Source organism: Nerophis ophidion, linkage group LG28 (assembly GCF_033978795.1).
Source record: "Nerophis ophidion isolate RoL-2023_Sa linkage group LG28, RoL_Noph_v1.0, whole genome shotgun sequence".
NCBI lineage: Eukaryota > Metazoa > Chordata > Actinopteri > Syngnathiformes > Syngnathidae > Nerophis > Nerophis ophidion.
The window spans coordinates 17,318,697-17,345,036 of NC_084638.1; the positions used below are offsets into that span (position 1 = coordinate 17,318,697).

At 40.2% G+C, this 26,340-nt stretch overlaps 2 protein-coding genes and 2 non-coding genes across 5 annotated transcripts in view; 2 read left to right on the forward strand and 2 right to left on the reverse strand.

Annotated features, from left to right (window-relative positions):
- Positions 1-13,788, forward strand: part of LOC133544920 (oocyte zinc finger protein XlCOF7.1-like) — an 88,523-nt gene extending 74,735 nt beyond the window's left edge. Inside the window, exons 3-4 of the mRNA XM_061890166.1 lie at positions 11,379-11,838; positions 13,779-13,788. Coding sequence (XP_061746150.1) covers positions 11,379-11,838; positions 13,779-13,788 — 470 coding nt within the window. The remainder of the gene's footprint in view (positions 1-11,378; positions 11,839-13,778) is intronic.
- trnaf-gaa (transfer RNA phenylalanine (anticodon GAA)) lies at positions 1,555-1,627 on the forward strand. Its single transcript has one exon. It is a non-coding gene; the product is annotated as a tRNA-Phe (tRNA).
- On the reverse strand, positions 2,239-2,311 carry trnak-uuu (transfer RNA lysine (anticodon UUU)). The gene has a single exon. It is a non-coding gene; the product is annotated as a tRNA-Lys (tRNA).
- A 434-nt stretch (positions 13,789-14,222) lies between the features above and the next one.
- On the reverse strand, positions 14,223-21,391 carry LOC133545047 (gastrula zinc finger protein XlCGF8.2DB-like). Of its 2 annotated transcripts, XM_061890350.1 has the most exons (4): positions 21,190-21,391; positions 21,025-21,098; positions 20,649-20,904; positions 14,223-17,125 (listed from the first exon to the last, which is right to left on the reverse strand). In XM_061890350.1, exon 4 carries the CDS (start codon positions 17,073-17,075, stop codon positions 15,951-15,953), a length of 1,125 nt encoding a protein of 374 aa, XP_061746334.1. In that variant the 5' UTR covers positions 17,076-17,125; positions 20,649-20,904; positions 21,025-21,098; positions 21,190-21,391; the 3' UTR covers positions 14,223-15,950. The 2 variants fall into 2 exon arrangements, with proteins under 2 accessions (XP_061746334.1, XP_061746335.1); XM_061890351.1 differs by lacking the exon at positions 20,649-20,904.
- Positions 21,392-26,340: the final 4,949 nt, after the last annotated feature.

Below are 26,340 nucleotides of genomic sequence, written 5' to 3' on the forward strand. Positions count from 1 at the left end.
AAGGAAAGGCACCAGGAACTGTGATTTTTCTACTGTCCAGGGAAAACGTGTCAAGGAAATGAATCCTTTTTCTGCCAATCCTGCCACAGACTCTACATTTCCGGACCTGAAGTCTGTTCCTTCTTGTTATCACCACCTGCGACAAGTCTTCAGCAAGACAAAAGCCCTGCTACTTCCGCCCCACCAATCCTACGACTGTGCCATCGACCTGCTTCTCGGTACCACTATTCCCAAGGGGCGTCTGTACTCCGTCTCTGGTCCAGAAAGGGCTGCCATGAACGATTACATATCTGCATCACAAAAAGCTGGCTTGATTCGCCCGTCATCATCGTCAGCAGGAGAAAGGTACTTCTTTGTGAAGAAGAAAGACGGGTCGTTAAAACCCTGCATTAATTACAGCCCACTGAATGACATTACCATCAAGAACCGTTACCCTCTTCTCCTCATGTCTTATGTCTTCGACCAACTCCAACTGGTCAAAATATTCACCAAACTGGATCTACGCAACGCTTTCCATCTGGTTTGAATTAGAGAGGGAGATGAGTGGAAGACCGGATTCAACACACACAGCGGCCACTATGAATACAGGGTCATGCCCTTGGACTCACCAAAGTTCCCGCCGTGTTCCAAGCCATTAGCAATGAAGTTCTAAGAGACTTCCTGGACCATTTTGTGAATATCTATCTTGGGGATATATTGATTTATTCACCTGACAGTGACACTCACCAAGTCCATGTAACTCAGGTTTTAAAGAGACTCTTGGACAATGACTTGTATGTTAACACCACCACAACAGCTGTATGAATATATGGAATGAAGGGAGAGGTCTAGAAAAACATGTAGGCCACTTTAATGACTGACAAGCCATGCCAGCATGAAGCCTGCTTGTATAAGAAGCGAAACGTCATCTAGGACAAACTGAACAATCCAGTTTTAAATCCATTTCATGACCTGAGAATACAATGACCTGGATGAAGGACGACGTCCATTGACTTTATTTGTTCGATGAGACAGAAATGTTGCCATAACATTAGGTATTAGCAAACTGAATGAGATTCAGTTCCATGATGTCGTTCAAACAGAATGTCGCTTTAATAGATCGTTTAACATTAGACATCAGGGGAGCAAACACATTATCAATCAGAGAGGGTAGGTACAGCCGTGATCGTATAGTGGTTAGTACTCTATGTTGTGGCCGCAGCAACCCCGGTTCAAACCCGGGTCATGGCACTTTACCCTTTAAACTGCCTTTTTTTAAGCATAGTTCTATTACACCTGGAGACTTAATTATTAGCCCCCTAAGAACTTTTGAAAATTTCTGAAAAATCTGCCGAATGTTTGCAATAATCATAAAAATCTTGATAGTAAAACATTCTTCAGAAGCATTTTGGTACATTTTTTAGAAACCCCGAAATTCTCTGTCATGGAGTGCAAGACATTCTTTAGACTAGGCTTTGAGAACCCTTGGAAAGGCCTCCTTCCAACCCTCAAAAGTCACCAATAGGGCAAACCTTGGTTACATTTGGATATGTGAACCCAAAATCAATTTGCATAGCTGAAATAGCTCAGTTGGGAGAGCGTCAGACTGAAGATCTGAAGGTCCCTGATTCGACCCCGGGTTTCAGCACAACTCTGTGAGCTTCTCAATCAATTCTTATTACTAATAAGCCTTCTGTGGCTCTTACAATATTGAGATGGTCTCCCAGACCTGCCAGCCTTGCTGGTGGAATCCTATCAATAGTTGTTACAAACCTTTCCTCCATTTTCAATTTGGACAACCATTACGTCGTTTAGCAGTGTATCGTTCCTTAAGCCAATGTTTGGTCTTTAACTGACCCTTACATCGGGCTGTTTCAAACACAAATTTGTAGCCTTAGGGGTATTTCTTGGACTGTATAACTTGAAACTGGGAGTAATAAAGCTGGGCTCAGTGTGATGTGAGGGTGCATCCAACACACCTACAGCAAAAGATTAACCACAACTTTCATACAGATACACTGTCTAACAATTTATGTTTAAGGTATTGAGGTTAAACCTTCAGATGATCACATTTTAACGCTCTCCCACCAGAGCTTAAGTGGATGTGTGGGATGTTTTTGGATTTCAGTTTTTCAAATGAAATAAAGAAAAAACAATCGCTGTTGAAAAATATAAATACAGTTGAAATAAAGGTTACAATGACTCTTGCAGTGTGGCAAAGGGGTGTATTTGGAGAAGTGTAAGGAGGCTAGCATCAGTTGCCTGAACTGGGACTTGAACCCTGGACCCTCAGTTAAAAAGTCTGATGCTCTCCCAACTGAGCTACCCAGGCCCTTATTAATGCTGATTTGCCCAACATCTGAGAGAACAGCAATATTGTCAATCTCAGGTGAAGGTGAATTAGTCAGCATGTTCAGTGACAAGCTGGGAACTGTCAAAGCTCAAGCTCGCCAATTGCTTGAGTCCAAAGCTCATTTTTGACAGTTAGGCCAGTTTTACATCGTCATCAACAAAGAACGTTTTGATCGAAAAAGAAGCTCCTCTCCCGAAGTTGCCAACTCTGAGTTGGATTAGACCTAGACTTCCTTTTTATTGTCATTCAAATTTGAACTTTACAGTACAAATAAGAACGGAATTCCGTTGCATTAGCTCTTGGTAGTGAAGGATAAAAAAAAAATCAATAAGGTGCAGATATAAATAAATAGATTACTGTACAGATAAATACATTGCACTTTTTCATATGCATCCAGGTTTATGGATGTATGTTATATTGTCTTTTTTATTCCAGCAAGTTAATCCATTTTGGGGGGAGTTGTGGGGATAATTTAATTATAATGCGTTCAAGAGTCTTACGGCCTGAGGTAAGAAGCTGTTATAGAACCTGGAGGTTCTGCTACGGAGGCTGCGGAACCTCTTCCTAGAGATCAGCAGTGAAAACAGTCCTTGATGGGGGTGGGAGGAGTCTTTGCAGATTTTCTGAGCCCTGGTCAGGCAGCGGCCTTTTGCGATCTCCTGGACAGGAGGAAGAGGAGTCCTGATAACCTTTTCCGCCGTGCTCAGCACTCTCTGGAGAGACTTCTAGTCTGAGGCATTGCAGGCTCCAGTCCAGACAGAGATTCAACTTGGATGCTCCCCAGAATTTTGCCAGAAGCATTTTGCTTCAATTTTTAGTGGAGGTTAGCTGCAACAAGTAGAGCTCGTGAAGGCCCAGGCTGCAACAAATAGAAGGTCACTAGATTTTAAAGTCCAACATAAGCAGTCAGTAAAGCCCTGTTTTGGTAGTAAGCCTAATGTAAACTGTGTGTTCCTTTGGCGTAAGATGTGTACAATATACAAGCTGTACTACCGTAATACTATTTTTTATGTAGGGCTAGTGGCGCAATGGATGACGCGTCTGACTAAGAATCAGCAGATTCTACGTTCAACTCCTGGCTAGCTTGTTGGTTTTCGTTAGTTGAACTGAAACAAAATTCAGTGCCATTTCTTAAGGAGGTTTTTTTTGCATTTAAAATAAATATCTAGTAACTGGAACATGCATTTTTTAAATTTTTATTTTAGGGATTAGTTAACAGCTGTAATTGTGTAGTCGTTAGTACTTTGTGTTGTGGCCGCTGAAACGCTTGTTCGAATCCGGGTCGTAGCACTTTACCCTTTCTTCCAGCTCTTTGATGATGATTTTTGAAAAAAGAGGTATCTTGTTCCCTCTGGTAAGTGGTTGAACAAGATGTGAAACCAACCAGGTACTCTGGCGAAATTAAAAATATCTATTTTATGTCATTACGGTATTGGACTTGATGCACGATCTAATATGACTGATTTGTGCTTTGTGCTGTTTCTTTATCCCTTGGTAAAATTGCATTATAAGCTCAGTCAATCTATCAATACTTTCTTTAGTTTCTTTCTTTCTTTAGTTTATTTCGAACATGAACATACTTACAACATAATACATCAGACAATTGTATACCATTTCACATTACATCCAATCCAATCCAATCCAATCCACTTTATTTATATAGCACATTTAAAAAACAATAACGTTTCCATAGTGCTGCACAGCCATGTTAAAAACAATATTAAAAAACCAAAATTATGCTCCACCAATAAAACCAAAAAATAAATAAATATAAAATCAATATGAAAAAAAAAACAATATAAAAACAAATATGATTAAAAGCTATTTTAAAGGGTAAAATCAATTAAAACAGTAAAATAGAAATCAAAGTGTATAAAAAACACAAAGGATAACAGAGGACAGAGGACCACAAAACTCACGTAGTGTTAAAAGCCAAAGAATAAAAGTGGGTCTTAAGACGGGACTTAAAACACTCCACTGTGGAAGCAGTTTGAACATGGAGGGGCAAAGTGTTCCAGAGCTTAGGGCCGACCACAGAGAAGGCCCTGGCTCCCCTGGTTTTAAGTCTGGTCTTGGGCACCACGAGTTGGAACTGGCTCTCGGACCTCAGGAATTTAAATTTGGATGAGGTCCGAGATATATTGAGGTGCCAGTCCATGTAAAGATTTAAAAACAAACAGCAATGTTTTAAAATCAATTCTAAAATGAACAGGGAGCCAGTGCAAACTCTGAAGAATTGGGGTTATATGCTGGCGTTTCCTGGCCCATGTTAAAAGTCGTGCTGCCGCGTTCTGGACTAACTGCAACCGGGAGAGAGCTTTTAGGCTATGCCAGCATAAAGTGCATTGCAGTAGTCCAGACCACTGGAAATAAAAGCATGCACGACTTGTTCAAAAAGGTTAAAAGATGAAAACGGTTTAACCTTTACTAAAAGACGAAGGTGATAAAAACACGATTTTAAAACGCCATTGACTTGTTTTTCAAGTTTAAAATCGCTATCTATAGTGACACCAAGGCTGGTGACCTTGGGACGCACTTCATTTTGCAATGGTCCCAAGTCAGTGAGGGCCGGACCAAAAACTAAAATTTCCGTTTTTCCCTCATTCATTATTAAAAAATTCTGAGCCAACCAAGCCTTGACGTCGCATAGACAGTTAAGAAGGGGTGTCAGGGGGCCGTGGCCTTTTGAAATCGGCATATAAATTTGGCAGTCATCTCCATAAAAGTGATAAAACACTCCATGTTTCTTAAAAATATCTCCAAGATAAAGAGCAAACAGGATGGGGCCTAAAATAGATCCCTGGGGGACACCACAGTAAAGCGGGGTAGAAGAAGAGGTGGCATCCGCCAGCTTGACAGAGAAGGACCTCTCAGACAGGTAAGATCTGAACCACTCTAACGCAGTCCCCCTGACACCCACACAGTCTCTCAGGCGGTCTAAAAAAATTGTGTGGTTGACTGTGTCAAAGGTGCTGTAAGATCTAAAAGCACTAAAATGGCAGAGCTGCCAGAGTAAGACATTAAAAGCAAGTCGTTAAAAACCTTTAAAAGTGCAGATTCAGTACTGTGCAAAGCTTTGTATCCAGACTGAAAAGGATCTAAAGTGCTATTTACATCTAAAAAAGGCTGCAGTTGTGCCAGAACACATTTCTCCAAAATCTTTGACACAAAAGGTATTTTGGAAATGGGCCGATAATTTTACAAACTTGTCGGATCAATACTTGTTTTTTTAATCAAAGGCTCAACAACAGCTCTTTTACAAAAGGAGGGGACACTGCCAGAAATCAAGCTGCTGTTGATGATGTTCCTAACAGACAAGTCAATAGTGTCCCAGATTTCTTTAAAAAAGTGAGGGGGGACTGGGTCTGTGGGACATGACGACGGTTTTAGCTTGCCGACTATTCCTGTAAGTTCAGGCATGGACACAGGCTCAAAGTGACAGAACACCGTCGAGCACTGAGTGGCCACATTAAAACTTAATGGAAGACGAGAAAGATTTGCCCGAATAGAAGCAACCTTATCATTAAAAAAGGAGAGAAATTTTTCACAAGTTTCACTTGTCATCTCTGGTGAAGTGGCTGGATTCGGTTTAAGAACATTACTAATAGTATTAAAAAGAACACGTGGCCTACTGATGCTATTTGAAATTAAGTCTGACAAATATTTTGTTTTCTCAACTTTAACCACACTTTGATCATTTCGACAGTTTTCTTTTAAAATTTGATATGAGACTTCCACATACACAGCAACTTCGCCTCCATTTTTATTTAATCTATTAATATAGTTGAGTTCATATCTTTCTAGTCCAAAGTCCATTCCGTTTTTTGTATCCATCCATGTCTCTGATACAGCAATGATTTTGAAAGGTTCTGCAAATTGTTCCAAAAATGATTTTGTATTGTTAAAATCATTTTGCAAATCATTGTATTCCGTTTATATTTACATCCAACACAATTTCCCAACTCATATGGAAACGGGGTTTGTATGTTCATATGTTTATGCTTGTCAATGTTGAACTTTATAAATAAAGGTTTATGGGGGGAGGGGGGGATACATTCCGAAGCAGCACCCCCAGTTAGGGGTGTGGCCTAAAGATATGCAAAGATGGGCCAATCACAAACAAACAAAGGAACTCATCACCCCCAGACGACACACTCACCACAGATATAAAACTGCAAACTCTGCACCAAAACATTTAGAACGGAGGAATTCTTTGGCAATCAAGGCGAAACACAAAAATTCAACTTTTGAAATCAGCTTTAAGTCCGTGCGTTTTTGAGCGTTGCAGAGAGAAACCAGCGAAGAAGAAACGCCGGAAGTTAGCAACGCGCAGGTTTTGTTTGTTTAAAAAAATGTGTCAGGTCAGAAAGCTGAGAATGTTGATGGAACAGCGACTAAATTCTGTCGTTGAAGAAATATTTGGACTGTTTGAAAGAACCATAGCAGACTACGAGGAAGAACTTTCTCGGACGAAAGAGGAAAAAGAACGACAACAAGAACTACTGAATGCTGTTTTCAAACCTCGAGTTGTGCTACACAGAGCAGGTTTGTTGACATCTTTTTGCTCCATCATGTAATTTAAAAGTAACTTTAAATACTTGCACTGAATTAACATTTTGCATTTTGTTTGGTAAATGCCTAGATGGGGTCAAAACTATTGTTTTGAAAAAATGCTATTTTGCTGATTTTTAAGAAAACGTGTGTGTAATAATTTGTATATGGTCTTCATTCTGCTAGTCCAGTGGTTCTCAAATGGGGGTACGCGTACCCCTGGGTGTACTTGAAGGTATGCCAAGGGGTATTTTTTTTTAAATATTCTAAAAATAGCAACGATTCAAAAATCCTTTATAAATATATTTATAGAATGATACTTCAGAAAAATATGAATGTAAGTTCATCAACCGTGAAAAAAACCAACAATGCAATAATCAGTGTTGACAGCTAGATTTTTTTCGGACATGTTCCATAAATATTGATGTTAAAGATTTCTTTTTTTGTGGAGAAATGTTTAGAATTAAGTTGATTAATCCAGATGGATCTCTGTTACAATCCCCAAAGAGGGTACCTTAAGTTGATGATTACTTCTCTGTGTAGAACTCTTTTTGTATAATTGAATCACTTGTTTATTTTTCAACAAATTTTTTGTTGTTTTTATATCTTTTTTTCCAAATAGTTCAAGAAAGACCACTACAAATGAGCAATATTTTTGCACTGATGACATAGTGCTGTATTTTACTTCTTGATCTCTTTTTTTCAAGCAAAAATGCTTTGCTCTGATTAGGGGGTACTTGAATTAAAGGGGAACATTATTACAATTTCAAAAGGGTTAAATACAATAAAAATCAGTTCCCAGTGGCTTGTTATATTTTTTGAAATGTTACCGGTCTCGGAATATCCCTAAATAAAGCTTTAAAGTGCCTTATTTTTGGCTCTCTGCGAAGACACTGGCCATTTCCCTGTGACGTCATACAGTGCTGCCAATGTAAACAAACAATGGGAATACCACAGCAAAACATAGCGACATTAGCTCGGATTCAAACTCGGATTTCAGCGACTTAAGCGATTCAACAGATAACGCATGTATTGAAACAAATGGTTGGGGTATGAAAATATTGAAGAAGAAACTGAAGTTATTGAGCGAATAGCTATTGACGCTATTCATAGCCATAGCATGGCCGAATAGCTGCGTTAGCATCGCCGGTAAAATGTGCGGACCAAATGATCAGGACTTTCGCATCTGTTGACACTGGAGCAACTTAAATCCGTCGATTGGTAAGTGTTTTTTTCGCATTAAATGTGGGTGGAAGGAAACTGGTCTTCAGTCTTGAAATATAGTACGACTTTTGCTCTTTTCATTTTGTTTGGGAATTAGTCTTTTTGAAATGATAGGTTGCTGATATATGTTAAAGGTTCTGAAATATCTTCAATAATCTCTTCAATGTAATGTAGTATTTAGTAGATGGATACCACACTGTACTTTCAACCATTCCTAAAAGACTACAATTTAGCCTCCAACAAATAACAGGACTTAGAAATGCTGCTTTTGTGCCATTATTTGCAACTGAATGGAAGGCTAACATGGGTGATTCCAGTCTAACAATTGATTTTGGGCTAGCAGTGGTCGTTACACTGCCATCGTTCTGTCATACAATACCTCAATGCTGACGAGGGTTGATTCCTTTCTAACGACTTTTGTGCGCATTGACAGAAATGTTGCTCTTTTGCATCTCAATAGTTGTTTTTTTTCACTACAATGGATTGGCACCCGCTACTAGACTGGATCTGACAAATTTAGGGCTATGAGCGTGAATTAAAAAAGCCTACTTGAATGAGAGGTGGAAGGTTTTCATAGGTATCGTTATAGACCACTGAAATTCTGGTCTTGTGACAACCTTTGTAGAGTGTCTTTCACAAAACAGGACCCCCACCACCCAGCTAGTGGTGCACTTTGGACCACTTTTTATTGACGACCCTTTTACTTTTTATTGACGACCCTTTTACAACGACTCCTTTCTTTTCCTACCTGTTGTCATTTTTTTTCTGTTAAGCACACACGCACACACACACACACAGATTTTTCTATCTGTTACCTTCTTGCGACCTCCAGAAAATGCCTACCTCTTTAGGACCACTCTTTCTAGATATATAAAGATTTGTATCTACAACAATAATAATATATACATCCATCCATCCATCCATTTTCTACCGCTTATTCCCTTTGGGGTCGCGGGGGGCGGTATTGTGAGGCAGACGCACTAACCCCTCTTCCACCGTGAAGCCCTAATATATACATACTATGCAGATATAAAAAAGCTTGTTGTGAGAAATGAGTTGGAATTTCACAAGAAAAACTTGAAATTTCTGCAGTGTTATAATAAAAGTCGTAATTTTAATCAACGCAAGTTAAAAATTTAGCAGAAAAACTGAGCATTTGGGCCATATTACGATAAAAGTTGGAATTTTACACAAAAACAGTCACATTTTTACAAGAAAAGGTTAAAAGGGAACATTATCACCAGACCTATGTAAGCGTCAATAAATACCTTGATGTTGCAGAAAAAAAGACCATATATATTTTTTAACCAATTTCCGAACTCTAAAGGGGTGACTTTTGGCGAATTAAACGCCTTTCTATTATTCGCACTCGGAGCGATGACGTTACAACGTGACGTCACATAGGTATTCAATCCGCCATTTTCTCAAACACGTTACAAACACAAAGTCGAATCAGCTCTGTTATTTTCCGTTTTTTCGACTGTTTTCCGTACCTTGGAGACATCACGCCTCGTCGGTGTGTTGTCGGAGGGTGTAACAACATGATCAGGGACGGATTCAAGTTGACTTACGTGGAGTGTGCAATGATTAGCACGGCATGCTAATCGATGCTAACATGCTATTTAGGCTAGCTGTATGCACATTTATAGCTATATTTGAATCCAGCCTTTCACTCCGCCCACATTTAATGCCAAACAGATACTTACCAATCGACGGATTTAAGTTGCTCCAGTGTCACAAGATGCGGAAATCCCGATAGTTTGGTCTGCACATTTTACCGGCGATGCTAAGGCAGACATGGCACAGAGATTTATGGATATCCCGCGACACTCAATCGTTGGTTAGAAGGCGATCGCCGAATAGCGTCAGTAGCTATTCGCTCAATAGCTTCATTTTCTTCTTCAATTTTGTTTTCGCTATCTACCTCCATACTCCAACCATCCGTTTCAATACATGCGTAATCTGTTGAATCGCTTAAGCCGCTGAAAACCAAGTCTGAATCCAAGCTAATGTCGCTAAATCTTGCTGTGCTATCCGCCATGTTGTTTGTATTGGCATCACTGGATGACGTCACAAGAAAATGAACGGTGGCTTCACAGATAGCGAAAATTTGGCACTTTAAAGCCTTTTTTGGGATATTCCATGATGGGTAAAATTTACAAAAAAAAATTGAAAAATAAAATAAGCCACTGGTAACTGATTTTTATTGGTTTTAACCCTTCTGAAATTGTGATAATGTTCCCCTTTAACACTTTGGCAATGTTTTAATAATAATCTGAACTTTGCTTGACACAATTATGACTATAATTTTACTAAAAAAATGTCACTATTCTACAAGAACAACAAAATTGGCAATATTGTGATAAAAGTCGGAATTTTGCATTACAAATGTCACCATTTTGCATCCAAAGTAAAACTTTTACAAAAAAATCCATCAATTTATGAGAAAATATTGCAATATTACAGAAACAGAAAGATTAGAAATAGTCCCCAATTTTATAAGAAAAATGTTGTCACATTGTCAGAAAAAGATTGCTTTTAGTTTATTTTATTTTTTGGAATGTTTTCTTTGTATTTGGTTTTAAATCTTCATTATTTACTTCAAGTTATTGCAGTATGTTGCTATATACATATTAATCTTTTTTTTTAAATTAAATTTGGCACATTTCAATTTTTTACACACACTTGTTATTTCATATGTTGACCAGAGAGGGAGCACTTTTAAAACAGACACACAGTCAATTTGAAAAATTCCTCCTTTTTGGCACCACCCTAATTAATAGATTTCACCACCAGGGGTGCAAATGATAAATGAATAAATGGGTTGTACTTGTATAGCGCTTTTCTACCTTCAAGGTACTCAAAGTGCTTTGACACTACTCCCACTATTACCTATTCACACACTGATGAAGGGAGCTGCCATGCAAGGCGCTAACCAGCACCCATCAGGAGCAAGGGTGAAGTGTCTTGCTCAGGACACAAAGAACGTGACGAGGTTGGTACTAGGTGGGGATTAAACCAGGGACCCTCAGGTTGCGCACGGCCACTCTTCCATTGCGCCACGCCTACATTGCACCTACATTAAAAAGATGTTGTCTTTTTAATGTAGGTGGAGAAAATGAATAACATTATAGGGGTGGGCCAAAGAAAAGGCAAACTAAATAAATGCATAAAGTGGAGTGCTTTCTATTTGGCCAAATTCACATGTGAATAGTTTGAATACTGCAAACTTCAATACAGTAACACGTCATTTATGTTTTATTTTCTGCAGACGTCCAGCAGGTGTCAGCAGAGAGTCATGAAGAGATTCCCTCCAAGCAGCAGGAGTGGAGCTCCAGTGTGGGACAAAAGAAGCTTGAGCCCACTCCTATAGAGGAAGAAGAAGAACTGTGGGAGCAGCTTCCAAGTTTGAAGGAGGTTAATGACGAAGATGATATAAACTCAGAACCAGACAGCATCTTTGCTCCACTGTCAGACATGGACGACATGATGTCAGACCTTTCTGATCACAGTGACCACATCCAAAAACATTTGGAGAGTAAAAATGACTCTAAAGGTGATACGAGACATCACACTAACAACAAACACTTTGACTGCACTGAATGTGGGAAATCATTTAGATGGAAGAGTGATTTTACAAGACACATGAGAATACATACTGGAGAGAAACCTTTTACTTGCTTTGTTTGTAAGAAGAGTTTCTCCATTAAGCGTGACATGAACACACACATGAGAACACACACTGGAGAGAAACCTTTTACTTGCAATGTTTGTAAGAAGAGTTTCTCCAGAAATAATCACATGACCACACACATGAGAACACACACCGGGGAGAAACCTTTTGCTTGCTCAGCTTGTGCTAAAAGATTCAACACTAAGAATACAATGATATCACACATGAGAACACACACAGGTGAGAAACCTTCCACTTGCTGTGTCTGTAAGAAGAGTTTCCCCACAAAGCATCACATTACCACACACATGAGAACACATACTGGAGAGAAACATTTTACTTGCTCTGTTTGTAAGAATAGTTTCTCCAGAAAGCAAGACATGACCACACACATGAGAATACACACAGGTGAGAAACCTTTCACTTGTTCTGTATGTAAGAAGAGATTCCCCAGAAAGTATCACATGACCAGACACATGAGAACACACACTGGCGAGAAACCATTTAGCTGCACTGTGTGTGATAAAACATTCAGGTTTAGGCAGCAGGTCAGTAAACACAAGTGTGTAACAGTCATGGAAGCTGCAGGGATTTAAACATTAACAGAGTGACTGTGCTAAATGTAATTAAAAACCACAGCATGTTTAATATGAATGTATATTTTATGTTCAATGTTGTGCTTATATGTTGTGTTATAAGTGTTATATGTTGGCCTGTAATTACTTTTTAAGTTGTGTGCATTTATTGAATTTTATATATGTTGCTACATTTTTATTCTATTTTCCCATTGTTAAAGAGAGGTCATCTTATATATATATATATTTTTTTTTTTTTTTCACACATTTTTTCCATTGCATTTTATTGATGTTATTATCCAATTAAAGGGGAACATTATCACAATTTCAAAAGGGTTAAAAACAATAAAACTCAGTTCCCAGTGGCTTGTTGTATTTTTTTAAGTTTTTTTCAGAATTTTACCGGCCCTGTAATATCCCTAAAACAGCTTAAAAGGGGAACATTATCACCAGACCTATGTAAGCGTCACTATATACCTTGATGTTGCAGAAAAAAGACCATATATTTTTTTAACCGATTTCTGAACTCTAAATGGGTGAATTTTGGCGAATTAAACGCGTTTCTGTTTATCACTCTTTTTGCGATGACGTCAGAACATGACGTCTCCAAGGTAATACAGCCGCCATTTTCATTTTCAACACATTGCAAACATTGGGTCTCAGCTCTGTTATTTTCCGTTTTTTCGACTATTTTTTGGAACCTTGGAGACATCATGCCTCGTCGATGTGTTGTTGGAGGGTGTAACAACACTAACAGGTTGCACCACTGGCCTGAGGATGCGAAAGTGTCTGCCGCCAGACCCCCATTGAATGTGCCAGTGTCTCCACATTTTACCGGCGATGACAGACATGGCACAGAGATGTATGGATAACCTGCAGATGCATTTGCAACAATAAAGTCAACGAAATCACAAAGGTGAGTTTTGTTGATGTTGTTGACTTATGTGCTAATCAGACATATTTGGTTGGGGCGTGACTGCCAGCTAATCGATGCTAACATGCTATGGTAATCGACGCTAACATGCTATTTACCGGCGGTGCTAAAGCAGACATGGCACAGAGATGTATGGATAACCTGCAGATGCATTTGCAACAATATTATGTTTCCTTCCACCCGCATTTAATGCGGAAAAAACACTTACTAATCAAAGGATTTAAGGTGCTCCAGTGTCACAAGATGCGAAAGTCCTGATTGTTTGGTCCGCACATTTTACCGGCGATGCTAACGCAGCTCTTCGGCCATGCTATGGCTATGAATAGCGTCAATAGCTATTCGCTCAATAGTTTCAGTTTCTTCTTCAATACTTTCATACTCCAACCATCTGTTTCAATACATGTGTAATCTGTTGAAATCCGAGTCTGAATCCGAGCTAATGTCGCTATATCTTGCTGTGGTATTCCCATTGTTCGTTTACGTTGGCAGCACTGTATGAAGCCACAGTGAAATGGATAGTCGCATCGCAAATAGCAAAAATCAAGCACTTTCAAGCTTTTTTTAGGGATATTCGGAGACCGGTAAAATTTTGAAAAAAAATTCAAAAAATACAACATGCCACTGGGAACTGATTTGTATTGTTTTCAACCCTTTTGCAATTGTGATAATTTTCCCCTTTAAAGGTAAATTGACCAAATTGGCTATTTCTGGCAATTTATTTAAGTGTGTATCAAACTGGTAGCCCTTCCCATTAATCAGTACCCACGAAGTAGCGCTTGTTTTAAAAAAGGTTGGTGACCCCTGGTCTAGATGATGAAGTAAGCTGTAAAATACCTGAAAGTCATGTGAATAAAATATTTGAAAAATTGACTGCAATAATAAATAGAATAAAATACATACCCACAAATATTAACTACATTTATTGTACCCACCTTTAGTTGAAGCATACATTGTTTATTGCATAAATGTCTGGGGCAGTGGTTCTTAACCTGGGTTCGATCGAACCCTAGGCGTTCGGTCAGTCGGCCTCAGGGGTTCGGCGGAGCCTCCGCCGGGAAGGTCAAGACACACCCAACTCATCGTGTAAATGAAAACTTCTCCCTATCAGTGCATAATGGATACGGCAACACCAGAAGTCAGACTGATTTGCAGGTGTGTAATTCGTTGTGAGTTCATGCACTGTGTTGGTTTTGTTCTATGAACAAGGTGAATAAAATAATGTTTTTATTTTACGCTAAAGAAGGGTTCGGTGAATGCGCATATGAAACTGGTGGGCTTCGGTACCTCCAACAAGGTTCAGAACCACTCGTCTGGGGACATACATATAAAACAATCACACAACAATATTTATATTACACAAGAGAGTAATAAATACATTTAATAGAATGGATTATAGAGATCCAACAAATTATTCATAAAGTCACACATTTTAAAATTATATAAATACGACTGTTCAAATGATATATAAAGTAAATAATAATGTGCTTCCTGAAGTGGTCCAGAAGATGTTTCAGATGTGAACCAGTAAATATGAACTAAGAGGGATTTATGTGTACTCAAAAGCAAAGGTATGAACTCATGTAAAACAAATATGTACATCATATAAAGGAGTTCATCTATGGAATCATGTACATTAGAAAATAAAATATGTTACACTTCATTATTCAAAAAACATATATAAAACACTAGTACGAATAAGTATAAAAGTGAATTATGAATATGTACACATAAAATGTTTATTGTATGCAACATATTTTATGTACTGTTTATTCTCACCTTTCAGTCAAATTGTTGTGCTCATTTTAACGACAAGTTGAGTTTATACCAAAAAGTTCTATTTTGGTTTCAGCAGACCACATGGTATTCCCCAAATCCTCTGCTTTATCATCCATGTATCCATGTTGGTGTAAACTCATCTCGTCGTGTTTGGAGGAAGAAAAATTCTGAGTTGCATCCCAAGAACACCACACCTACTGGGAAGCATGGGGGTGGAAACATCATGCTTAGGGGCTGTTTTTCTGCTAAGGGGACGGGACGATTGATCCGTGTTAAGTAAAGAATGAATGGGGCCATGTATAGTGAGATTTTGAGCCAAAACATAATTTACCAATAAATTCTTCAAAAATCCTACAATGTGAATTCCTGGATTTTTTTTTCACATTCTGTCTCTCACAGTTGAAGTGTACCTATGATGAAACTTACAGACCTCTGTCATCATTTTAAGTGGGAGAACTTGCACAATCGGTGGCTGACTAAATACTTTTTGCCCCACTGTATTTTCTGATGTTGTCAGAAAGTCAAATTTAACAAAGTTTTGACCGTTTATTTCAAATCCTGCATCTTCATTTGTTGCTGCTGTTCTCACCAGCACACTTGTGTTTCTAACACTGGTACTTATAAGAGAATCATTCTCCACACACACTGCAACTCAACACTTTTTCTCCTGTGTGTGTTCCCATGTGTACTGTAAGAGTGTTTAGGTGACCAAAGCTTTTGTTGCAGCTTGAACAGAAGTATGGTTTTTCACCAAAGTGCATTATCATGTGTGATTTTAATTGCTGTCTTTCTATATAACTTTTACCACATACTGAACTTACAAAAGGTTTTTCACCAGTGTGTGTTCTTAAGTGTACTTTTAAACTTCGATTTAATACAAAACTTTTACCACATTCTGAGCAGGAAAAAGTATTTTCTCCAGTGTGTTTTGAAATGGTCCCTTCGAGTAAAATCTTTACCACGGATTGAACATGAACATTTTTTTTCTCCATTGTGTATTGTCATGTGTGTTTTGAAATGGTCCATTCGTGTAAAAACTTTACCGCAGATTGAACATGAAAAAGGTTTTTCTCCAGTGTGTATTCTCATGTGCACTTTGAAATGCTCCCTTTGAGAAAAATGTTTACCGCAGATTGAACATGAAAAAGGTTTTTCTCCAGTGTGTGTTTTCATATGTACTTTTAGACTTTGATTTATTACAAAACTTTTACCACATGCTGCGCAGGAAAAATGTTTTTTTCCACTGTGTATTCTCATGTGTATTTTTAAATAGTGCCTATGAGTAAAATCTTTACCGCAGATTGAACATGAAAAAGTTTTTTTTCCAGTGTTCATTCTTATGTGTATTTTTAAATGTTGCTTTTGAGTAAAATCTTTACTGCAGATTGAACACAAATAAGGGTTTTCTCTAGTCTGTGTTCTCACGTGTACTTTCAGCATGTGTTTTAGTCTAAAATCTCTACCACATTCTGAGCAGGAAAAGGGTTTCTCTCCGCTGTGTGTACTCATTTGTCTTTTCAGATTACGATGGTCTTTGAAAGTTTTGTCACAGCGAGAACATGTGAAGCGTGTGTTGTAAGTGTGACATGTCTTATCATCTTTAGAGTCTTCATCATCAGTGTCAGGAGAGTGTGACGTTGTGTCCTCACTATCTGGTAGTGGAGCTAAGAGCTTGTCTGCTTGTGATCCTCCACAGTGGTCTCCATCAGCTTCTGTTGTCATGTGTTGTGTTGAGCTGCTGCTTGGAGGCTCCCCCCCTCCCCTCTCCTCACTTTCACCTTTGATCTCTTCATCTTCACTCTTCACAGGGACAACAGTCACTGGCATCTTGGTGACTTCAACCTCCTCCAGTCTTTCAAGTTGCTCTCCCTCCTGACTGATGCTGTGTTCCTCCTCTTCCTCTTTAAAATAAGAGGTCAGTGGGTTATTTCCTTCGCTTCGCATTTGCAATGTATGTGGCGCCTCTTCTTCCTCTTTGATGTGGAAAGGCTGTGGCTCCTCCTTGTCCATCCGGAAGCTCCACTTCTGTTGCTCAGAGAAAATATGTTCTTCACAGACGTCTGCAGGACACAAGAAGACAAACATGCTCGAGAGGAGTACATCTTTGTTCAGTCACAAGTTAGGAGCGGTATTGATAAGATTTTACCAATTCAGATTTCATTTTCAATTCTGCTTTAAGATTCAGTTATTTGTGGACTCACTTTTGCTTTCAAATTTGGTAAAAAGGAGAAGAAACAGGTTGATTAGCACCAACAGTGAGGTCTTAAGAGGCCCATACCTTACGGGTCCCCCATGAGGTGCCAGAGGGCCCTAAGAGCAATATTCTGCTTTGAAAATATCTACAAAATAAAAATATTTTGGGCTATAAACTAACAAGACGCTACACGTTATTTTTGGGTATTTCACAAAACTTTCGTCCAGAAGGTCTTTCTTTGTCCATGTGATGTCAGATGAAACAAACATTGAGCTTTTTGGCCACAATACCCAGCAATATGTTTGGAGTACAAAATCCCAGGAACACCATTCCCACAGGCAAGGATGGTGGTGGTAGTATTATGCTCCGGGCCTGTTTTGCTGCCAATGGAATTGGTGCATTAAATGGGACAATGAAAAAAGAGGATTACCTCCAAATTCTTCAGGACAACCTAAAATCATCAGCCCGGAGGTTGGGTCTTGGGCGCAGTTGGGTGTTCCAACAGGACAATGACCACAAACTAGAGATGTCCGATAATATCGGACCGCCGACATTATCAGCCGATAACTGCTTCAAAATGTAGTATCGTAAATTATTGGTATCGGTTTCAAAATTTTAGGGATCAGTTTCAAAAAGTAAAATGTATGACTTTTTAAACTGCCGTTGTGTACACGGACGTAGGGAGAAGTACAGAGCGCCAATAAACCTTAAAGGCACTGATATCTACGGCTTTTCACACACAAGTGAATGGTCAACAGCCATTCAGGTCACACTGCGGGTGGCCATATCAACAACTTTAACACTGTTCCAAATATGCGCCACACTGTGAACCCACACCAAACAAGAATGACAAACACATTTCGGGAGAACATCCGCACCGTAACAAAAAATAAACCCAATAGAACAACTACCCAGAACCCCTTGCAGCACAAACCCTTCCAAGACGCTAAAATATACACCCGCTGAAATAAGATTTTAGAATGGCCTTCCCAAAGTCCCGACTTAAACGTTTGGACAATGCTAAACGAACAAGTCCATGCAGAAAACCATTTTTCTCAAAAACTTTCCACTGTGTTCGTTATAAAGTTCCACAACTGTTCACGTTATCCCACGCTTGTGCTACAACACTCATCTCATTGTGCAACATGTAAATGTTTGAAATGGAACTAAACGTGATCTCTGAAAGGGGTACACATTATTTCCAAAGCAGGGCCCCCATCCGCATATACAATACTAGAACATATCTGATGAAAAACAACATTATTTTGTTATTTTAATCATAGGTGGGCCATACCACCTATTAGGGTTGTACGATATACCGGTATTAGTATTGTACCGCGATACTAATGAATCATTTTTGAGACTATACTGTCTCTGAAACGTACCGGTCCTGCACCGCCCTTCTCCCGCGTTGAAGTCACGTCGTGACATTGCTGGTTTATGAGCAGACGAGCATGTTCGGCGGCACACAATCACAGGGTACTTACAAGCAGACACAGTGTGGAGACAGAAAAGGGAGAATGGACACATTTTGGTGTAAAAACTAACAATTAAAGTGAAGTTATAAAACTGAAACACCCTCAGGAAGAGGTGCTTTAAGACATGGCTAGCTAGCAGCTAACGTCCATCCGCCGTCTGCAGTGTTTTAGCTACAGTTGTGATCAAAATTATTCAACCCCCACACAGTTTTGGTGTTTTAGCAAGTTGGACATTTATTCCGTATTTTGTTTATAATCATATCAAATAAAGATGTGTCAAATAGACAAATGTAACTTAAATTGTAACACTGTATTTTACAAAATACCAAAAAAGGAGATTTATCTTAATATCATATTTCTTAATAATTTAATTGACAAAATGATTCAACCCCCTAGTTACATGCACCTTTAGTACTTAGTAGAACACCCTTTGGCAGTAATGACATCCTTCAAACGTGATACATAACCGGACACAAGCTTCTTGCAACCATCTACAGGTAGTTTAGCCCATTCCTCTTGGGCAAAGGCCTCCAGTTCATTCATATTCTTTGGCTTGCGTGCTGCAACTGCCTTCTTCAAGTCCCACCACGGGTTTTCTATAGGATTTAGGTCTGGCGACTGTGAAGGCCACTCCAGAGTCTTCCAGCCCTTCTTCTGCAACCACTCTGATGTTGATTTGGAGCTATGCTTGGGATCGTTGTCCTGTTGGAAGGTCAAACGTCTCCCATGCTTCAGCTTCGTCACTGACTTCCTGACATTTGCAGCTAATATATCCTGGTAAGAAATAGAATTCATAATGCCTTGAACGCGCTGGAGATTCCCGGGACCTGAGGCAGAGAAACAGCCCCAGAGCATGATTGACCCCCCACCATGCTTAACAGTAGGCAAGGTGTTCTTCTCTTTGTAAGCTTAAATTTTTGTCCTCCAAACATAATGTTGATTCATAGGCCCAAAGAGTTCCAGTTTTGTCTCATCACTCCATAGAACAGTTTCCCAAAACATTTGGGGTTTGTCCAGATGATTTTTGGCATACTGGAGTCTATTTTCCTTGTGCCTGGTAGTCAGAAGTGGGGTGCGCCTGGGAGTTCTGGTATGGAGGCCTTCATCTCGTAGTGCGCGCCTTATTGTCTGGGACGAAACCTGCGTTCCCCCTTCTGCAATGTCCTGTTGTATTTCCTCAGCTGTTACCTGGGGGTTTTTTACCACTGTACGCTTCAAATACCGGACAGCAGTTGCACACAGCATCCTCTTTCTACCACGCCCAGGTAATGTTTCCACTGTGCCTTTAGCTTTAAACTTGCGAATTATGCTCCCAACTGTGCCTCTTGGAATGTGTAATGTCTTTGCTATTTTCTTATATCCATATCCTTTCTTATGAAGAGAAATGACCTCCTCTCTTGACTTTTTTGACCACTCCCTGGACTTCACCATGTTGCAAAATACACCATTGACCATCTACAAGAAGCTGAGCGTCACAGTCTTTTTCAATCAGTTTAATTGTTGCTCGTTATGGTTCTAATCACATCTACAGGTGTTTTCAACACCTGATTGAAAAGACCTTATTCAAATTCTGTTCTTAAGAGTTATGATCTTCAAGGGGTTGAATAATTTTGTCAATGAGATATTAAGATAAATTACACTGTTTGGTATGTTACAAAATATAATGTAATTCAAGTTGCATTTGTCTATTTAATGCATCTTTATTTAATATGACTATAAACAAAATACGGAATAAATGTCCTACTTGCTAAAACACCAATATTGTGTGGGGGTTGAATAATTTTGATCACAACTGTAGTGGAGCTAAGGGCTTTTCTGCTTGTGATCCTCCACAGTGGTCTCCATCAGCTTCTGTTGTCATGTGTTGTGTTGAGCTGCTGCTTGGAGGCTCCGCCCTTCCCCTCTCCTCACCTTCACCTTTGACCTCATCATCTTCACTCTTCACAGGGACACCAGTCACTGGGAACTCCTCCAACCATTTAGGCTAAATGATGCGGTGTTCTTCCTCTTGGTCCTCCTGTTCCTCTTTAAAGTAGGGGTTCAGTGGGTCCTCCATTTCTTCTGCAATGCTAGGAGTCAGCAGGTTCTCTTGTTCCTTAAAGGGAGGGCTCAGTGGGTCATCCTCTCCATTTTTTGATGTGTAAGATCACTGGGTGCGCCGCTTGACCTTTAATGTGAAGGATCAGTTTAACACTATGGGTCTGTGGTGTCTCAAGTTCCTCTTTAATGGGGGGGGGGGGGGGCGTGGTTCTTCCCCTCCCTCTTTAATGTGATGGGAATCTGGTACCTTTTCTTCCTCTTTAATGTGGTGGGGCTGTGGCTCTTCTTCCTGCTCATGAGGAAGATGTTCTTCATCGAGGTCTGCGGGACAGGAGAAAACAAACATTCTTTAGAAAAGTCCAGCTTTGCTCAGTCACATGAGACATTGTCCTGCATCAACATATGATCTCACAATCTCATTAGTTTCCCCTCACAGCAGTCAGGGTACTGCCAGCTGACACAAGAAGAAGATCTTCAGGGGAATGCCTTCCCATGCCAACGTCCAATCCACCTTATTCATATAAAAACATCCTAAAAGTAATTCCTGCAATCCAGTATAGTGTGCTGTTCTCCCTCTGAATAAGTCATACACACACAGGAAATAATGTAGCACATGCCAGCCTCCACGCAGTAGTACTAGTGATGAGCTCCCCCTGCTGGTGGACAATAATTACAGTGATTTTCATATTCATCTTTAGAGACATGTCTGCTCAGACAAAAAGCATGAGCACAGTCAACATGTTGGGCAAAAAAGATGACATCTGTTTTGCTTTGATTACTGATTTCTCCTTCAAAAGACAACTTGTTTACCTTATTAATAATAGTAATAATGGATTAGATTAATTTAACTGTGTTAGAGTGAGAACTGGGAAGGCATCATTCATGCTTACCACATTCAGTGTGGTAAGCTACATTTAATAATAATAATAATAACAATAATAATAATAATAATAATAATAATAATAATAATAATAATAATAATAATAATAATAAGTAGATGAAGCAATTCCTGAAGCATTTGCGTGTGAATGCTCCAATACTGAAGTTGAACTGAAAGGTTGACGGAATGTAGTATGAATGTAAGAATGGTTGGAATGGTTTGAATGTTGAAGAGTTGGAATTTCCAGAAAAAAATGGAATTTTGTTTAGAACTTGGGAACATGTTAGTTTGAATGTCCAGGATGAGTAGAATTTGTTGATGTTGAAATGGTTTGAATAGGTTGGAAAATGTGGGGATTGTGCAATTTGGAAATATATCACTCCAGTGGGTGTACGGATGTGTCGAAGGTACGTAGGCACAGAAAACTTCCTCACAAGCATGTTTGTGTGATTGACAGGAAGATTTAAATTCAATGTCCAAAGGTATTAACGCATTAGTCAATCAAACAAATGGTCAATGAAAATGAAAGCAATAACTTTGCAGTCATGGATACACCGAATGTGTGTTTATTTTCTACGGCTGCGGCTCTCAAATCCATACAAAAGGTCTTATAAGGTTTGGTCGGAAAGCGTAAAAAAGCACCCAGAAAAATTCCATAAAACCTTTAACTTTTTATTTAATTGTATCCGAATTAAAAATGTATCCTCCAGTTTGTGGCTGTTATAAGGCACATTTCCAGAGGATATGCATTTTTACAGCAAGCTTTAAAGAGATAGCATTTAAAAAACGATTTTTGCGTATACTGAATTCCATCCATCCATTTCCTACCGCTTATTCCCTTTGGGGTTGCGGGGGGCGCTGGTGCCTATCTCAGCTACAATCGGGTGGAAGGCGGAGTACACCCTGGACAAGTCGCCACCTCATTGCAGGGCCAACACAGATAGACAGACAACATTCACACTCACATTCACACACTAGGGACAATTTAGTGTTGCCAATCAACCTATCCCCAGGTGCATGTCTTTGGAAGTGGGAGGAAGCCAGAGTACCCGGGGGGAACCCACGCATTCACGGGGAGGACATGCAAATTCCACACAGAAAGATCCCGAGCCTGGGATTGAACCCAGGACTACTCAGGATCTTCGTATTGTGATTTATCATCTGAACTTGCTGAAGGCATGGAGGGAGGACGAGCCTGTCTCCATGGTGACGGTAGTGAGAGAGGAGGAGGAGCTGGGCCCTGAGATCCCGCGCTCTGGCCCGCCCCCTCATCTTCTCTGTGATAAACAGCTCACGGGGGCGCAGAAGGAGGATGTTGCCAAGTTGTAGCGGAGCTTCTCTGACGTGTTCTCCGCGCGGCCCGGACGGACGAATCTCATACAACATCACATTGAGACCAGCCCGGGGCTTACGGTGCGATCTCGGCCATATCGGCTGCCAGAACACAAACGCAAAGTAGTTTGGGAAGAATTAAAAAACATGCTTGAGAGGGGGGTAATAGAAGAATCCCACAGTGCCTGGTGTAGCCCCATCATCTTAGTTGGGAAGAAGGATGGGACTATACGTTTCCGTGTGGATTACCGCAAGGTAAATGCAGTATCACGTTTTGACGCGTACCCAATGCCCCGGGTCGACGAGCTCCTGGATCGGCTAGGCGCTGCTCGGTTTTTTTCGACACTGGATTTGACCAAGGGCTACCGGCAGATTCCCTTGTAGCCAGAGTCCCGAAGAAAAACTGCCTTTTCCACTCCGGACGGGTTGTACCAATTTGTGACACTTCCGTTCGACTTGTTTGGTGCGCCTGCCACGTTCCAGCGCCTCATGGACCGGGTGCTGCGACCCCATGCGGCGTACGCGGCTGCATACTTGGATGATGTCATCATTCACAGTGGCAGCTGGGAACACCACATGCGGAGGGAAGTACAGTACCTGGGGTACCACTTTGGGGGGGGGGGGGTTTGAGGAGGTAAAAACAGCACTCTGCGAGGAACTGTTACTGCACATGCCAATCTTTTATATGCCCTTCTGTCTGCAGGCGGACGCGTCGAGCCGGGGACTGGGGGCTGTGCTTACCCAGCAGGTGGGGGCGTCGACCGCCCCGTACTTTACATCAGCCGGAAGTTGTCAGACCGGGAGGCGAGGTACAGCACCGTAGAGAGGGAGTGTCTCGCCATCCGGTGGTCGGTCGGGGCCCTCCGCTATTACCTGCTGGGGCGGGCCTTCGGTCTCTGCTCGGACCACAAACCTGTGCATTGGCTCCACCGAATGAAGGACGCCAATGCGCGGATCACCCGGTGGTACCTCGCACTGCAGCCCTACAACTTCCGGGTGGTCCACAGGCCGGGCGCGCGGATGGCCGTGGCGGATTTCCTCTCTCGACCCGCAGTGGGGTGTGGGGGGGAGTTGGCGTGGCCGGACGGTTGGCCGGCCTGAGTCTGGCGGTGGAGGCCTGTGGAGGGGCGTGGTCGCGCGTTCCCTGCGGGCGGGGTGTGTGCAGGAAACAGCCAACAGGTGAGTGGATAATCTCAGCTGGAACGAGTTATCTAATCACCTGTTCCCTTTATTAGCAGGGCCGGAGACCATGAGGGGGGTTCTTCTTCTTGAGGACAGAGGAGACCGAGAGGCTGAAAAGCAAAGAGTGAACTTTTGATAAAATAAACCAGATTGCCGAGAGCAAAAAGAGGGACTTTGGAAATGAATGTAAACGAAAAATAGAAAACTGTTCCGTTAAAGACGAACGTCTCAGGTGTTGTGGTCACAGTGCTCCGCTAGGAATCCGGAGGGGAAGAGAAAGACGTCCACAGTAATACATATGTCCTTTTCATAGTTTCAAAACTAAGCATTTTTTTATTTTCCATTACACTACATAAAGCTGTTATAACCTTAGATATCCAGTCCTTAAATCTTGAGTCTAATTTATTAGGTGCAAACTCTGTATCATAGGCACACCACTTAAGAACTGCAATATCGCTCTTGAGTTTGTGTTCCTTTGTGATCTTTTTCCATACTTTAAGGATCCATTTCACCCATGGATTATCAATGTTATTTATGTGGGCTTGTAAATTGCTATCTGCCAGGATTGCTTGTAGGGGGATGGAGGACATTTCTTCTTCAATAATTTTCCATTGAGCAACATATGATGGGTTGCACCAGTATATCACTGCTCTCATCTGGGCTGCAAAATAATAATATCGGAGGCAAGGTAAACCCCATCCTCCTTTTTGTTTGACCAATTGTAAAGTTTCGACAAAAACTTTTGGCCTTTTACTTTGCCATATAAACCTTGATAGCATTTTGTCCCATTCATTGAATTGGTTTTGGTTCATCTCTATTGGAAGGGTTTGGAACAGGTATAGCAGTCTCAGCAGTACATTCATTTTAATGGAATCAATTCTAGAACTAAGGCTAAAAAAATGAATTAATTTCCATCTTGCTAGATCATCTTTTATTTTTTTATGTATGGCCAGATAATTGTATTCTGATAATTTTGTTAGATCTTTTGACAAATTAATGCCCAAATATTTGCCATTTCAGAGGGTAACTACTTCTGATTTCCCCTGGTGGGTTATAATTATATGAGAGTAGATGGGTTTTACCTATATTAATTTTATATCCTGATAATTGACCATACATTTTAAGTGATTGCATTAACATAGGGAGTGAATATGTTGGGTGTCCAAGATAGACCAAAATGTCGTCCGCATAGCAGGCCAATTTATACTCTCTTCCTTTAATCCTAATTCCCTTAATATCTTCATTTTGTCTGATAGACTGAGCTAACGGTTCCAGATGTAATGCAAAGAGTAATGGTGACCATGCACATCCCTGTCTAGAGCCCCTTTCTTGGGTAAAACTGTTTGATAAGTATCCATTGACTTTAATCCTAGCAGTAGGATTATTATATAATGCCTGTATAGTTTTAATGATTGTATCCTGAAAGCCAAATGTGTATAGAACTCTGTAGAGAAAATTCCAATTGACCGAATCGAAGGCCTTTTCAGCATCCACACTTATAACAACTGCTTCGATGTTTTTTCTTTGTATATGATCCATAATAGGTAGTGTCTTTCTTATAATTTCTTGTGTTTGGCGTTGATGTATAAAACCTGTTTGATCATTATGTATTAACATAGGTAAGAAATCTTCTAATCGTTTGGCACTAATAGAAGTAAATAGTTTATCATCTACATTGAGAACCGATATTGACCTGTAAGATCCACATTCGATTCTATCGTTGCCATCTTTTGGTATAGCTGAAATAATTGGCTCCCTCCAACTAGGTGGCGTTTGAGCCTTTTTAAGACCCAATTCAATGTGGGGAGTAAAACAGGTATTAATTCATTTTTAAATTCCTTATACCACTCTGCCGTGTAACCGTCTGATCCTGGCAATTTCCTTAATTTAAGCCTACTAATGGCAACTTTTAATTCATTTTCAGTTATATCTGCAGACATTGTTTTATTTTGTTTTTCATCTAAAATAGGTAAATCCAGGGAATTCAGGAAGCTGTCCATTTGAGTTATGCTCCTACTAGAGACCTCGGAGTATAAAGTTTTATAAAAATGGTCGAAGGCTTCCTGAATTTTCTTTGGTTTAGTTTTTATCCCTTTTGTTCTTGGATCCCTGATTTTATGAATTGTGTTTTCCACTATATTTTTTTTTAGTTTCCAGGTCAATATTGTC

Bases quoted from the DNA above. Each gene is read 5' to 3' on its own strand.
- LOC133545047 (XM_061890351.1), bottom strand. From the start codon at position 17,075: ATGGACAAGGAGGAGCCACAGCCTTTCCACATCAAAGAGGAAGAAGAG.